At 38.5% G+C, this 16,845-nt stretch overlaps 1 protein-coding gene across 1 annotated transcript in view; it reads right to left on the bottom strand.

Moving 5' to 3' along the window:
- The window catches only part of MAN2A1 (mannosidase alpha class 2A member 1), a gene marked incomplete at both ends in the record, with an annotated part of 172,795 nt that overhangs the window by 16,455 nt on the left and 139,495 nt on the right, over window positions 1–16,845 (bottom strand). Inside the window, 3 exons of the mRNA XM_080697892.1 lie at window positions 2,671–2,804; window positions 6,176–6,317; window positions 9,367–9,500. Of these exons, the coding sequence (XP_080554018.1) occupies window positions 2,671–2,804; window positions 6,176–6,317; window positions 9,367–9,500 (410 nt within the window). The remainder of the gene's footprint in view (window positions 1–2,670; window positions 2,805–6,175; window positions 6,318–9,366; window positions 9,501–16,845) is intronic.

Genomic DNA, 16,845 nt, shown 5'->3' with positions numbered 1-16,845 from the left:
TGAAGGTGCCATGAGGGAAGAGGGTGTGGGAAGAACCCAGAACTGAAAGGAAGCCAGCCTAAAGAGCAATGGAGAAAGGCATGCGAGAGTCTAGGGACAGGCAGATCGTGATGCCAGTGAAAAGACCTCAGAGGGGCTAAGCAGGGCCAAAGGTTTGATGCAAAGTAGGAAAAACCCAAACACAAAACCACTCTGCCTACTGGGTTAAGACCAGCTATGGCAGAAAGAGAAGGGCAGGGTGGATGTGTGCAGGCCAGATCCAGGGACTACTCGCCATCAGTTTAGATCAGTGACAGAAGTAGAATCTGTGGATCTGAACTATCTGAGTGACAAGATACAATGCTGGGAGAAGAGCTGCTGGGGAGAAGTGTGTCGGTGGTGTCCAGCCCAGTTAAGAACTACCAGAGTTTTAAAGAACTGCCAGAGACAGGATGAAACCCAAGCAAGCATGGCACGGTGGAAGCCCTGGCCAGGCAGGGTTTTCACAAGTGATGATGGTCAGCGTCAATGCGGCTGAAGGGTGAAGCAAGATGAAGACAGGAAATCTCCACTGGACCTGGAGACACTGGCAAGCGCTCTCCCCCTGTGTGATGGAGGCTAACGCCAGACAAGTGTGAGCAGGAAGCGACGGCATCGGCATGAACTCAGCTTAGGACTTGGCTAAGTTGAGTTCCTTGGGAGTCCTTGGGAGAGGACCTGGCAGAGGGAAATGAAAGTGAGAGTGGCAGCGAGGGCTGTCTGCAGAGGCACAGACTGCAAAGAGAGAATGGAGACGTCTCCTAGGCAAGTGCAGGAGAAAGGGAAGGGAGAGGAGGGACAGGGACAGTGTCTCCACAGGAAGGGGACACGCCAAGAGCAAGTGGGAGGCTGGCCTCAGAGGAAGGAGGCGACTCTCCTACATATAGAACAAAGGCTGGAGAAGACTCTATCTAGAACACAGAGCTCTGTGTAAGGGATGTTCTCCCTATAAAGTAGAAGGTGAAGGAGATCACCAGCTGAAAAGAGCAGAAAGATTGGAAATGGTCAGTGCAGAAAGGAGCATATGGTAAAGAAGCAAAGGGCCACGACCAGGGCCATCTGACGTACACAGCAGCAACTTATGCAGAACTCTGAGGATCAGTCCAGCCTGGCTTTTGCTAGACTCAATACAGGTGCTGATCTGTTTCTTAGAAGGACAAAACTGATTATGGAAGCAGACAAGTAACTCAATCAATATAGAAAAAACAAAATAAGAGCACTAAAATTTTGAATAAATTTTACCAAATTCTCCTAAATATGTGGTTAACCTCTCTCTAATTCTTATTTAACTCAATCTTTTTATCTTTTCTCTCTCTTTGTGTGTGTGTGGTGCTAGAACTGAACTCAAGGGCACTCTACTTCTGAGCTGCACTCCTAACCCTTTTTGTATTTTAAGACAGACAGGATTTCACTAAGTTGCCAAGGCTGGCCTCAAACTTTCAATCCTCCTCTCCCAAGTACTAGAAATTACAAGTGTGCACCACTGCACCTGGCTACCTCTATCTTTTTTGTCGTTGTTGTTTTTGGTGGTACTCGGGTTTCTGGAAGCCCTTCTACCTCCGGGCTACACTCTCAGATACCTCTTTTTTATATTTTTTATTTGGAAACAGGGTCTCTTAAGCCATCGAGGCCGGCTTCGAACCCGCGCGATCCTCCTGTCTCCGCCTCTCAAGTGCAGGGATTACAAGTGTGTGTCACCACGCCCGGCTACCTCTGTCTTTTAATTTTTATTTCTTTCAAAATAATTTCAGAAAGCTGGGTGTGGTGATGCACACCTGTAATCCTAGTACTTGGGAGGCTGAGACAGGAGGATCACATGTTCAAAAACAGCCTCAGTAAGTAATGAGACTCTCATCAGCCTAATGAGAACCTGTTTCAAAAATAAAAGATAAAAGGGCTGGAGCTGTAGCTTGGAGGTAGAATGTCCCTGAGTTCAAACCTCAGTACCACCAAGAAAAATAAATCAGGAAACCATCCAAATTGCTTCCTTTGTTATTATTTTTTATCTGTATAATAAGAAAAAAAACAACCAAATAAATAAAATGATCTAAGCCAGGCGTGGTAGCACACTCTTGTAATTCCAGTACTTGAGAGGCTAAGAAAGGAGAGTTGCAGGTTAGAGGAGAGCCTCAGCAGGTAGTGAGACTCTAGTCAATCTAGAGAGATACTGTTTCATAATTAAAATAAAAAATAGGGCTTGGGTTATAGCTCAGAGGTAGAATGCCCGAGTTTAATCCCTAATACCAATGATCTTAATACAATTTTTATAATTGAAGTTTTTTTTTTTTTTTTTTGCAGGTCTGGGGCTGGAAACCAGGGGCATTTGACCTCCAAGCTATACCTCCTGCCCTATTTTTTATTCTTTATTTTGAAACAGGGTCTCACTGAGTTGCAGAGGGCCTCACTAAGTAGCTGAGGCTGTCCGTGAACTGCAATCCTCCGGTCTCAGCCTCCCAAATGCTGGGATTACAAGCGTGAGCCACCACGCCCGGCTTAACTGAAGTTTTTTTTCTGTTTATGACTGTGGACTACTAGTATAAAGACACCTCAACAATGGAAATGATAACATTTAAAAAAGAGAAAGTAATCACTTCAACTTTTGGGTAACAAAAGACAACCTAATAATAGAACATGCTAGTTTTTTTTCCCTACCATAATCAAGCCACTTCTTTTTTCTAGAAGTATTCGAAATAAATTAGCTGTAATCTTATTATCAAGGACACCTTGCCCAAGGCCACGATTATCATCTTGCCCAAGTATTCGATCCATGATGACTTCAATATGACCTAACAAACAAACAAACAAACAAGCCAGGATTATTTAATACAGAGAGTTAATAAAGATAATTTAGGTAGAAGGCATGATATCTTGTTTATTTTAAATTGATTTCTTGTTAGAAGTTAATTTATATGTACCATGATACCACGGACTTTCTCTTGATAATAGCTCAAAGCAACTAATACAAATTCATAAGACAGGAAAGCATTTTTATTCTTTCTTCATTAGTGTTTTGTATTAGGTATTGATAAGAAATTTAAAAATGGAGTAACTCAGACTAAAACTTTTTTTTTTTTCCAGTAATGAGAAGGGAACCCAGGGGCATTCCACCTCTGAGCTACACCCCAGCCCTATTTTTTATTCTTTATTTTGAAACAGAATCTTACTGAGTTACAAAGGCGCTGACCAAGTAACTGAGGTTGTTCACAAACTGTGATCCTTCTATCTCAACCTCCCGAATTGCTAGGATTACAAGTGTGTGCCACTACGCCTGGGCAGACCAAAACTTAAGTGAAACATTTTTCATAAACAATTAGCCTGAAGAGCAAATTAAGTTCTCCAAACTTTTCACTGGACCCTTTTGGAACAAATATGTTTACAATGTTTGTTAGAAAATGCATGGCACACAAGGAAAGTTATGGCATATACACGTAGATGTGCAGGATCTAAAACAGTTCTGTGCAGGATCTAAAACAGTTCTGCAAGGTGGGCGTGGTGGCGCACACTTGTAATCCCAGCATTCGGGAGGCTGAGACCGGAGCATCGCAGTTCATGGACAGCCTTAGCTATTTAGTGAGGCCCTCCACAACTTAGTGAGACCCTGTTTCAAAATAAGGAATAAAAAATAGGGCAGGGGGTATAGCTCGGAGGTCAAATGCCCCTGGCTTCCATCCCCAGATCCACAATAAAAACAAACAAACAAACAAAAAAACCCCAGTTTTGCAAATAAAATATAAGCTATTTGGTATGTGGAAGAAGAAGAAGCCTTAGAAGAAGCCTTGGAGTCTGCAGCTATGGGCACCCTTCTCTGATACTGTGTAGGCGGCTTCCCTGCCAGTCTTCTGGCTTAGAAGGGGTCACATCTGGTTCCTTCATTTCCTATGCAATAATCCACATTTCCTCTAAGCTAATGATTAGGTTACAAGATTACAAAGTGAAAAATTAAAATCAGAACCAGGTGGTTACACTTAAGATTATACTCAAAAAAGACTTTAAAAGCTAAAGTTATACATGCTTTAAAAAATACATGTATATTCATATCTATTACTGTACTAAATGATCAGTTGACATAGAAGGAAAATAGCTAATCTAAAAGATTTCACTGTTACTTTTATATGGTCAAACCATCTTTTTAAAAAATTCCTTCTAGCTTATGTGTCCAGTACATATGATTACCACTGAAAACTAGAGTAACTGCTATTATTCTCTCCATGTTTTACAAAACAGCTATCTAGGACTCACTACCTAGATACAGGAGCAAACTGTTCCATGCCTCCTAAGAGCTTGTCACTTCACACCCAAATTACCCTATCAATCTCTTCTAATTATTCCCCTGTCCCCCAATTTTAGTTCCTGGATTGGACTCCAACCACTTTTAACCAGTGGTTGAGTGTTCTCAACAGGCAGAGGGACTTGACTTCTCATCCTGTCCTCACCAGGAAGCAGGATAACAAATGCTTGGGTTATCACTGGCTGCATCTAATTTAAAGCACAACTTTGAGAATTTATGTCAGGGTTGAAAAATGGATGGTGCCGGAGTGAGATGGCACATAATATGTTTTATGTCTCTTTTCTATAAGGTATTTTTATTATGTAAATATTTACATACTGGACAACTTCATGTGAATTTCCAGACTTCTTGACTCTTCTTCCAAAAGTAAAAAATTTAGCAACATGGGGTCACTATCCTCATGGTGAAAATAAGGGTACAATGTCATGGCTGCCCCAGGGCAATGAAGAAAACGCTCTCCAGAGCCGGGCGTGGTGGCACGCGCTTATAATCCCAGCATTCGGGAGGCTGAGACCTGGAGGATCGTGGTTCGCGGACAGCCTCAGCTACTTAGTGAGGCCCTCTGCAACTCAGTGAGACCCGTTTTCAAAAATAAAAGAATAAAAAAAATAGGGCAGGGGGTGTAGTTCGGAGGTCAAATGCCCCTGGGTTCCATCCCCAGACCCGAAAAAAAAAAAAAAGAAAAAAAAAGAAAACGCTCTCCAGTGTGATCATGCTCCAACAATTCCCTATCAATCGGTGATGAGAAGTTATTATTATTTTCATAAGTGAATTCATGTCTTTATGGTATAAGTTGGCATGATTTTGTCTAATGAAGACCACAAATAAAATGAGAATTAGTAATTTTTGTGTGTGTGGAAGTGCAGTATGCATGCAGATGCCTAATGCAAAATGTAGGTTTGGCTGGGTGTGGTGATGCACATTTGTATGCCCAGCATTTGGGAGGCTGAGACAGGATGATCACAGTTTGTGGACAGCCTCAGCTACTTACTGAGGCCCTTTGCAACTCAGTGAGATCCTGTTTCAAAATAAAGAATAAAAAATAGGGCTGGGGGTGTAGCTCAGAGGTAGAATGCCCCTGGGTTCCATCCTCAGTACTGCAGACACACACACACAAAATAGGGCTGGGGGTGTAGCATGCCCCTAGGATCCATCCCCAGTACCACAAAGAAAAACAAACAAACAAATAAACAAAAACGTATGTTTGTATGAAAGGACATATCAGGTATCTTATGCTTTTTTATCTGCCTGCTCCCTCAGACATTTAATTTTAGCAGCTCATAGTAGGTGAAAAGAAGAGAAACTGGCCACATGTATGATAACCAATTGAAACTATGTGCTTAAATGATCAGGGTCTCTCCATCTAAAGTTTTATAAAAAATAATCAGTGTCACCGTCTAGTGACTCTTTCTCTATATCCCTCTATTCCCTTTCTTTCAGGAAGCACTGGGGCAGAAAGACCACACTTCAGAAAAGAATCTAAATTTGAACTACAGCTTCAAGTGAACCTACGCAAATTGAGGCAAGTTATCTAAACTTCTGGCACCCGGGTTCCCTTATCCCATTACGATGATGGCAGGGATCTCTGCAGACAGCAGGCTCTCAGGAGATGTAAGCTGTCTTTAAAAGTAACCATGTTGTGGAGTTTTAGGTTTCTTGTTCTTTACCTGATGATTTGGAAATTCATCATTTTATACTGTTCTCACAAAACCTAAAATTAACTTACAGTCTGGCTCTCAAAAGAAAAAAGCTGGAAAGAAAACAGGCTGGTTTTAAATGAAGAGGATAACTAATACATTAGGCCACAGAAAAATTATATGCTTAGAATGAAAACTTCCCAGAGCATAAAAGAAATTAAACAATACATACCACTCGTCAAACTAGAGACACCTAGAGACTGAGCAGAGAGCAGTGTCAACCGGTACTCAGCGTCCTGGATGTAAGCCATCGTGGTCATAGGGTAGACGTTTGCTTGAATGGGCAGCTTTTTCATGGTCATTCTAGGTTGAATCTATAAAAATAAAAATTCTCTTCTAAAGGATGTGAGGTTTACATATATACTTTTACAGGTTAGTATTATTTAGTGTAGAGTTCTCTTCTAAAGGGAAAAAGATAGCTTTCTTTCCTCATCAAGCAAAGAAATAATTTAAAAATTAAAATATTCCTTAAAACAAAATGAAGAAAAATCATGAGGATCTCAGAAAACAAGTTTTAAGTGGGAAAGGTATAGTTTGTTCAGATTTTAGAGATAAGTATTTCTATTTAAATTCAGAATAGAAGTGCCTAACAAAAGTCTTCTAGCTGTCTCATATTTGCATAAAACAAATTATAAAGGTATTAAGTATTCATTTCTCATTTAAATCTAACATACTACTTTTGTAATGAATACTAAGCATAATAGCTTGTATCCCCTTTCGAGAAATATCTATTATTCTTGAATCAGTTTTCATAAATACCACAGATCTCCCTACCAAATCCTCTAACATTATAATCAAATGCATATTTATATTTAAAAACATTAAACATGTATTCTTATTTAGTTTCAATGTAGATAGTTCTAAATTCTAATTTCTCATAGTTTAGTATTTGAATACATAAAATAGAACTTTATCTTTTAAGACAGAACTATCCGAACACAAAAGCCAGCCTGGCTCACAATGATTAACTCTAACTTCAGGACTCTGTTATCAGTAAACCTTTTATCACTTAAAAATGCATTTAGGAGGCTGAGACAGGAAGATCACAGTTTGCAGACAGCCTCAGCTACTTAGTGAGGTCTTCTGCAATTTAGTGAGACCTTGTTTCAAAATAAAGAATAAGTTAAAAAAAAAATAGGCCTGCAAGGTATAGCTTGGAAGTAGAATGCCCCTGGGTTCCAACCCCAGTACCACTAAACAAACAAACAAACAAACAAACAAACAAACAAACAAACAGGAAAAAAAGCCATCTACTAACCAGGCATGATAAAATATACCTATAATCTTACTACCTGGGAGGCTAAGACAGCAGGATCATTAGTTTGAATCTAGCCTCAGCAAATTGGCAAGACACTTAGCAACTTAGCAAGACCCTGTTTGAAAAGAAAAAAATAAAATGGGCTGGGGACATATCTCAGCAGTAGAATGTCCCTTGGTTCAATTCCTAGTACTCCCCCCCCAAAACAAACAAAAAAAGCCATCTCCTCATTTAAACTTAGGAAAGTTTGACAACTTAAAAAAAGTTAACTTAATGGCTGTACTGAGTTGAACAGTGTTCCTTCAAAACCCATGTCTATCTATAACCCATGATTGTGATCTTCTTTTGCAATAGTCTCATAAAAATAGATGAGGCCATGATAAGTTAGGGTGGACCCTAAGCCAATGCCTGGTAGCTTCGTAAGAAGAGAGAAACTGGGACATAGATAGATGCAGAGGCCCAGAAGAACACGATGTGACAAGAGGCGAAGAACCAGAGTCCTGCATCTACAAACCCAAAGAAGCCAGATGCTCAGCCACCAGGCACCAGGGAGAGACAAGGAAGGCTACTCCCTAGAGACTTTCCAGGGACCATCCCCTGCAACACCCTTGCACTAAATGTCTGGCTTCCAGAACTGAGAAAGAATAAATTTCTGATGTCTAAGTCACAGAATTTGCTAGGAAATTAATACACTGAGTAAAGAAATAACTGTAAATTGTCAAAGAAAAGACAAGCTCTCTTGAAAGAGTTCTTAACCTTTTAAATCCTGATCTTCCCATCCCAATTAACCTGTATCCTTAAACTTTTAAACCTTCACTGGTAGGCTTAGATTATGAGTTTAAGTACTTTTTCTAAAGCTGAACAAAATGGCTTATTTTTAAGAATTATGTAAGCTGGGTGTGGTGGTACATGGCTGTTAATACCAGCTACTTAAGAGACTGAAGCAAGAGGATCCTAAGTTTGAGGCTAATATAAGAAATCCTGTTTCAAAAAAAAAAAAAAATTAAAGGGGTTGGGGATGTAGCTCAGTGGTACATTGCCTCTGGGTTCAATTCCCAGTAACACACACACACACACACACACACACACACACACACACACACACACACACACACACACACATTTTTGGTGGTACTGGGGTTCCTGGAAGCCCTTCTACCTCTGGGCTACACTCCTAGACCTATTTGATATTTTTGAAACAGGGTCTCTTACGCCAGCGTGGCTGATTTCAAACCTGCACTATCCTCCTGTCTCCGCCTCCCAAGAGCGGGGATTACAAGCGTGTGCCACCACGTCCGGCCTAAAAATTTATATTATAGACTTAAGTATAATATTTTACTTCTTATTCAAATGTTTAATCCTTCAAAAGAAAACTCATATCTTAAGTTATTCCTTTTTTACTAAGTTTTCTTATTCATTTATACACCCACACATAAAAATAATTGCTTCTGTGAAATTTTAAGAAAAACTTTCTTTTGTATACAAAGAAAATGAATCACCGTAAGTTAGGGTTTCATTTGAAATCCAACGGGTGTAAGCAGAATTAACATGTTAATCAGAATGCATGTGCAACTTCTGAGCTTTGGAAAAGGTTTAAATTTAACTTTTGAAGGAAATCTTAGAAGAAAAACTTATCACAAACCTTTCTACTTATCCCCAGTTGAAAATCATAGTAAAAAGCATATGTTGTGAAATTATTTCTATTCATAGCCAGAAATTTCTAAAATGCTAATTTTTCAAAAACATGCTCATGTTTTCTAAAGATGTGTGTAGCCACACACACATATACTCAGAAAATACAGGTTAAGGTAATAATAATGTTTCCTTTCTAGTAAGTTAATTCATATATATATATATATATATATATATATATTAGCATAAAGAGATTTAAATGCTTTATGGACAGAAAATCTCAAAAAAAATTGCTGCCAATAGAAGTTCTAAAAAAATGGAATCTCAAACACGTGGACATACTCAGTATTACTTATAAGGAATTTGTATTTTGAATACTTTGAATATTTTTCAAAATATTCAAAATTAAGAGCCTGTTATCCCACATAAAATTATACACTAATACAGCAAACATTTAGATATTTAAAAATTACCTGGTAGCCATTTAGGTCAGTATAAAATCTATGTTGACTCTTTATTTCAGAAGAAATTCCCATCGCAAGCTCTTGGTTCATTACATTTCGGATGTCCACGACATTAGAAATTTCAACAGACTGTCCTTCTATTCCTAAATTTAAAAGATGACACACTAATTAAGAATTATTGGCCCGCCTTTCTTAGAGTATAGAGAACTTCCAAAGTTACCTAATTTGTTTTCTACTTTCAATCTTTACTATTGCTCATACTAAATGATGTCACAATTTACCTTCTCTTTTTGTAATTTCAGATGGTAGATAGCATTTATTAAAAAAATATATAAATCAACAAAAGGATGAGCAGGTTGGGATGAAATAAATTTATATGACATCTGACAGGTACCCGATTTTCCATGAGAGGAGGTCCTCCCTACTCCACATCAGTCCACTTCTGGCCTGCGCCATTCTTTCCTAACAGAGATACACAGTACATTTCTCTACCTTCTTCTCCTTACACACTACACATTTGAGCCAGTAAAATTTATTTATTTATTTTTTTAAATTTTTTTTAAATTTTTTATTGGTGCACTGTATTCATACATCATAGTGGGATACAAACTTTTGTAGACATACATGCACACATCGCCCAGTCAGCCCCCACCCGATCCCCACCCCATTCTCTCCCCATCCCTCCCTCCCATGCTTGGCTTAGTGGTTGACATCTAGTATTATAGCAATTTATACAAACTTAAAAATGATAATCTCACATAACAGTTTCATTTGTCTGATACCAAGCTTTTGATGACTTAAAAATAACATTTCAATATTTCTTTTTACTTTCTTTCTTACCAGAGAATATTTTTTTTCTATTTTTTTTTTGGTGAAACTATCATATATTTATATATTTATTTTTCAGAAAAAAAATCTATCCTAATATGGAATATGGACTCTAGATACCCACAATGATCTTGAAAAAGAACAAAGCTAGAAGATATATATTTTGATTTCAAACCATATAAAGCTACAATAATTGAAACAGTGTAGTACTGTTCTAAAGGCAGATATATAAACCATTGGAGTTAAATAAAAGCCTAGAGCTAAACTCTTCCCTATATTGTCAAGTTATTTTTGACAAGGTTTCCACGAACATTTGGTGGTGGAAATAATAATCTTTTAACTAAATATTGTTGAAAAATAATAATTACATGGAAAAGAATAAAATTGGACCCTTACCTAATCCCATATACAAATATTAACTCAAAATAGATAAAAGACCTAAATATAAATCTTAAGACTATAAACTTTTAGGAGAAAATCTGGGTCATAAAACCTCACAACATTGAAATTGGCAGTGATTTCTTGGATATGATTTCAATGGCACAGGCAACAGAAGAGTATACAAACTCCCTAAAAAATAAAAAAAAAATAATTTGTATATCCAAAGACAATGTAAAAAGAGTTAAAAGTTACTAATAGAATGGGATAAAATATTTCCAAATGCTTTATCTGAAGGTATATTAATATTCCAACTAGAAATCCTAAATATTAACAATAAAGGCAAACAATACAATTTAGAGATAGGTAAAAGACTAACATAAGTAATGAATCTCCACAGATAACCAATCTTAGTTGTCTGTTGGATGGAAAATCTTATTTCTCTGGTTCTGGTGTGTGTTACCTATTTCTTATTTGTAGTTAATCTCTTTGAGTATTTTCTCTAGCGCTGGTTTTGAAGACATAAATTCCTTCAGTTTCTGTTTGTCATGGAAGCTTCTTATTTCTCCATCTAATTTGATAGAAAGTTTTGCTGGGTAGGAAATTTTTGGCTGGAAGTTGTTTTCTTTCAGAGTTTGGAATATGTTACTCCAAGCCCTTCTGGCTCTCATGACTTGGTTTGGGAAGTCTGGAGTGATTCTAATTGGTTTGCCTCTGAATGTCACTTGGCCCTTTGCTTTTGTTGCCTTTAAGATTCTCTGCTTGGCTTCCACATTGGTCATTTTGACAATTATGTGGCGTGGGGACCTCTTCTCTGATCCTGTCTAAAGGGAGTTCTATAAGTTTCCTGGACCGGTGTATCAACCTCTTGCTCTATGTTTGGAAAATTTTCTGCTATTACTTCCTTGAAGATATTGTTGATCCCTTTGGTTTCACTTTCTTTTCCCTCCTCTATTCCAATTATTCTTAGGTTAGCTCTCTTAAAATGGGCCCATATTTCTTCAATATCAGATTCCTGCTGTCGGATATTTTTTTCTAGATTAGAAACTATGCGTTCATTTTTGGAATGATCATCTTCTAAGAGCAAGATTCTGTTCTCCATGTGGTCTAATCGGTTGTTTGTGCTTTGAATTGAGGCCTTTACTTCATTAATTGCATCCTTTATATCTTTTTGGCTCTCTCTGAGTTCTTTTCGAAGCACCTCTATTATTTCTACAGTTATTTTCCTGATTTGATCTTCTAGAAATCTCTGATTTTCTGTTTTATCAGGTTCTGATGTTGTGGGGTTGTGGGAATTCATTGCTCCAGTGTTATTCCTCTTTCCCATGATTTCGGAAGTTTGTGCCTTCTCTGGGTTCTTCCCTTGGGTCACTATGACTTCACTTAAGGTGTTCTGGATCTCGAGTCAGTAGTATCTCAGACCCCACTACTCCTTTACTGGGTTGTATCACAGAGTCTCCGACCCAGAGAGTCGAAAGAGGCTGCTTTAGACTGTGGGGGGTGCCAGGTTGCACGTTCTCCTATGGTGTGATATCTCTGCCACCGCCACTCCCCCACTGGGTCAAGTCCCAGGGAGTACAGTACTGGAATTTCTCCTCTGTGGCCCTCAATTTGACTCACTGTTCTTGAGTACGCAGATGTAGCCGTACTGAACTTGGTGAATTCGCTGCTGCTGCCGCCGGTGGCAATATGGCACCGCTGCCACGCCCTCGGCCATGAGGCTGGCTCATTTCTTCTTGGTTTTGATTTCCACTCTGAATCCCTGCAGCGTGTGCTGAGCTCAGCCACTGGGAGCTTTAGATGTTCCTTCGCCGAGAAATCCCGCCTGGCTGTTCCGCAGCGGCTCACCTCGGCTTGCTGTAGCCGTCCGGTGAAATCGCCGCTGTGAGCCAGTAAAATTTATAATTGGTTCAAGACAGTGTTAAGAGATCAAAACAAATGATTTATGAAATTGACATTAGCATTTGTGAACTACAATCTGCAGAGCTACCCCTAGAAGTTAAATCAGTTTTAATTGAGTCTGGTATCTCTTAGGACCCCTTGTTGTGGAGTGATCTATTCTAATAAGTGATCTTTTGCTACACAGAAAAGAGGACAGCTTGAAAAATTCCTAAATGTATTATTATTTACTGGATAAGCCTGAAGTGTTTATAAGTACTGTTATGGTTTCGATCTGGAATTACCTACCCCCCGAAGCTTATGTATTGAAAGCATGCTCCTCGATGTGACAAGGTACCTAGGTGGGGTGGAGAAGGTGGACTACTTCTGTTCCTGGTCCCCTTCTTTTTTGCTTCCCAGCTGCCATGTGATGAGCAGCTGTCCCCACCACACCCAGATGCCATGATGTTTCTGCCTTGGAAATGGCCAACCATGGACTAGACCTCTAAAACTGTGAGCCGAATAAACCTTTCCTCCTCTAACTTGCTCCTTTCAGGTATTTTGGTCCTAGCAACAAAAAAAAGCTAACAAATGTGTCTATCTGTCATATTACCCAACTTTATTGTTAGGTCCTCCATGATGCCTTGGGTAAATTTCAGTGACGGAAAGAGGAGTTGTGAAGAAATCTGTCATGCTTAACACAGATAAGAGTTGTGTGTGAGATAAAATACAGGATCTTCTAAAAAGAGTAATTAGAAAAGTAGCTATAAGAGACTTCTCTAACACATTTCATAAAGATGACTTTTTAAAGTTCCCAAAACTTTACAAACTTGCATATCTCTATTTCCATTACCCATTTTCTCCCTACAACTCCTTCTATGCTATCATTCTGTGCTGGTAACCAACAAACTCTTACAAAGAAGACTGTGTCAAGAAAAATGGGAAAAGAAGAGAGAAAAGCAGACTTTTTCTTTCTTTTTTTCTTTTGTTGTGGTACTGGGGATAGAACCCAGGGGCCTTCTACCTCTGGGCTATAATCCCAGACCTATTTTATATTTTATTTGGAAACAGGGTTTCACTAGGTTGCTGAGAGCCTCACTAAGAAGCTGAGGCTGGGTTCAAACCTGCACAATCCTCCTGTCTCATCTTCCCAAGCGCGGGGATTACAAGTGTGCGCCACCATGCCCAGTAGAAAAGCAGACTAAGAGCCAAAAAAAAAGGAAAAGAAAAAAAAGCTTATAGAAAGTGACAACATAAAGAAAGGAAGCTTGAACTTGTGTACAGTTTGTGGAAAAGAAATGTGAATATAGCTAGTCCAGGCACTATAGGTTTCTGTGAGAAGTACACTGGAAATTGTAAAATATAAATAATAGTAAGGTGATACATAGTAGTAAGTAGGCTGAAGTCTCTATTAAGAGAATCTTCAGGCCAGGCGTGGTGGTGCACACTTGTAAATCCCAGCATTTGAGAGGCTGAGACAGGAGGATCTCGGTTCACAGACAGCCTCAGTTACTACTTAGTGAGGCCCTCTGCAACTGAGTGAGACCCTGTTTCAAAAAAATAAAGGATAAAAATTAGAACTGGGGGTGTAGCTTGGAGGTAGAATTCCCCTGGGTTCCAACCCCAGTACTGAAGAGAGAGAAAGGGAGGAAGGGAGGGAGGGAGGGAGGGAGGGAGGGAGGGAGGGAGGGAGGGAATATGAATGAATATGGATCTTTAGAATGTTCATAGAACAACAAAACTTCTTGGTACATACTGCTCTCCCAAATCAAATACCTCAGTTGGAACTAACTTCAGTTTCTTACTATATTCATAACACTTTTATGGTACAGTACAACTTCTCTGAATGGAAAGAGGAATGGACATTTTTTTTCTAATGGCCACAGTATAAACTACCGGCCTATCAGTTTAACATATACTTTCCTCTTCTGAGAGTTATCAGAAGGACCTGCAAATATAGATGATCCAAATATCTCTACTATTGAAAAGCTAAAAGAGATCACACAGTTCAAGTTTTTTTTGAACTAGAAAATATACTGTTCTAAGTGCAAAATCTGCTTTTATTGTACTTACATAAACCAGAATATTTTTTAAATCACAAATGACATTCATATGGAATTTTAATAAACAAATATCTATGAATAAACTAAAGACATCACAAACACAAAATATAGGTGTTGGGTGTTGTAGCTCAGTGGCAGGGCATGTGCTTAGCATTCACAAGGCCCACCAAAACAAAATCTGAAACTAAATGTAGCATCAGAAATTACTCATGTAGCACTAAGGAGCATAGAAGATGATGAGAAATAATTTTAATTTACTGGAAATATTTTTAAGGTTTTAGTAGTGTTTTGTTTTCCTCTCTTTAGATATTATCTCAGGGGTCAACAGGATACATGATGTGAAATGAAATCTTAATAAGGGAGAGAATCATTAATTTCAAATTCAATTCATGTATCTCCAGAAAACATTTACAAAGAACATGCTTCAAGAAAAAATTAATAATTTCACATTACCTCTGGCAATAATAAATTATTTCCATTGAGAGTCATCTTTCTTAGGTGCAGTATTATACTCAGATCCTGTTGTGGCAATGAATACTACAACTGTTTAAAAGGGTGTCTATGTTCATTCAGTTTCACAAAACATTAAATTCTAAGCCAGTCCCTTTGTGAAGAGACTCAGAAATGGTACAGTTGGATCATAGGGCAGGTCCAGTCCCAGTTTCCTAAGGAAATCTCCACACTGACCTCCAAAGCAGCTGGACTAACTTGAATTCAAATAACAATATAGAAGAGTTCCTGTTTCCCGACATCCTCACCAGCATTTATTGTCATTTACTTCTTGATAGTTGTCATTCTAATTGGGATTAATGGAATCTGTGTAGTTTTGATTTGTATCTCTCTGATTACTAATGATATTGAACATATTCTCATGTATGTGTGGCCATTTGTATTTCTTCTTCTGTGAAGTATCTAATTAAATTGCCCATTTCTTGATTGGGTCATTTGCTTTTTTAGTGTTAAGTCTTTTAAGTATATTACATATTCTGGATATTAGTCCTCTATCAGAGGAATAGCTGGCAAAGATCTTCTCCCATTCTGTAGGCTCTCTCGACTCTGGATGGTTTCCTTTGATGAACAGAAACGTTAATTTACTGTCATCCATTTATTAATTCTTGTTTTAATTTCCTAAGCTTTGAGAGTCTTACTGATGAAGTTTCTACTGGTGCCTATATATTGAAATGTTGAACCTATGCCCTCTAGTAACTTCAAAGTCTCTTCTAATTTCTTGATCCATTTTGTACTGACTCTTGTGCAGGGTGAGAGATATGGTTCCATTTTTTTCCCAAATGGATATATGCATATCCATGTTTATAAGAACACCATTCATAATTCCCAAAAATGGAAAGATTACAAAACTATGGGATATACACACAATGGAATTCTGCTCAGCAATAAATAAGAACAAAATGGTGTCATCTGCAGGAAAATGAATAGACCTGGAGAATATCATATAAAGAGAGATTAGCCAGTAGCAGAAAGTGAAGGGGTTGTATGTTTTCTCTTGTATTTGGAAGCTAGGGTGTAAATGAGATAGAAGAGGGACTTTGGATAATAGGAGAGAAACTCCAGTGGAGTGAGGGAGGTGGCCTAGGAGAGGGCAGGGAAGAGGGAGGGTTAGTGAAGGAATCACTTCCACTGACATTATGTGCATATGAGAGAATACCAACATCACTCTCAGTATGCTGTATGGGAAGGAGGGGTGAGGAGGGAGCCAGAGAAAAGCCCACCAAGTGCTGTGTGCATGTGTGTCACTATCACTATCAACTCATTGTGAAGTGAGACTATAATGCACCAACAAAATAATAAAGAAAAGTTTATTTCTAATCACTAGAAAAAAAACCCCAAATTCTGAGCGAGGATAAACTTTGACTGTAAGATCAAACTTAATATACTTATTATGGACAAAGCAAATAAAATCTGTAACAGGTAATAATAAAAGGCTTCAAGCTGTCAAACAAAATTACTGTTTTAAAGAGCAGTGTGTGTGTGTGTGTGTGTGTGTGTGTGTGTGTGTGTGTGTGTTAAGAGAGACAGAGAGATTACCAACTTTTCCATATTATGCCTACACCATCTTGTACCTCACTAAGATGTATGACTACAATGCACCAATTAAAAAAAAAAAAAAAAGAATCCCATAAAGTGCGCCTCTGCCAAAGAAGCCTGCAGGGTGGAAGGCAGAACTTCCACAGGAGCAGATGTATGCCCTGTGGAGCCCAGTGGTCTCTGGGTGGTGCTGCTTTTATCAAAGTGCTTCTTTGTGGATCCAGGTGGCCAACTATGTTTAAACTCTTCTGGGTTTTTTCCAATCCTGGAAAGAAAATTAACTTCTACCTTTATT

Source organism: Muscardinus avellanarius (genome assembly GCF_963383645.1).
Source record: "Muscardinus avellanarius genome assembly, chromosome: 1".
In the NCBI taxonomy this organism is placed as follows: domain Eukaryota; kingdom Metazoa; phylum Chordata; class Mammalia; order Rodentia; family Gliridae; genus Muscardinus; species Muscardinus avellanarius.
This window is presented reverse-complemented; position numbering and strand designations above follow the sequence as displayed.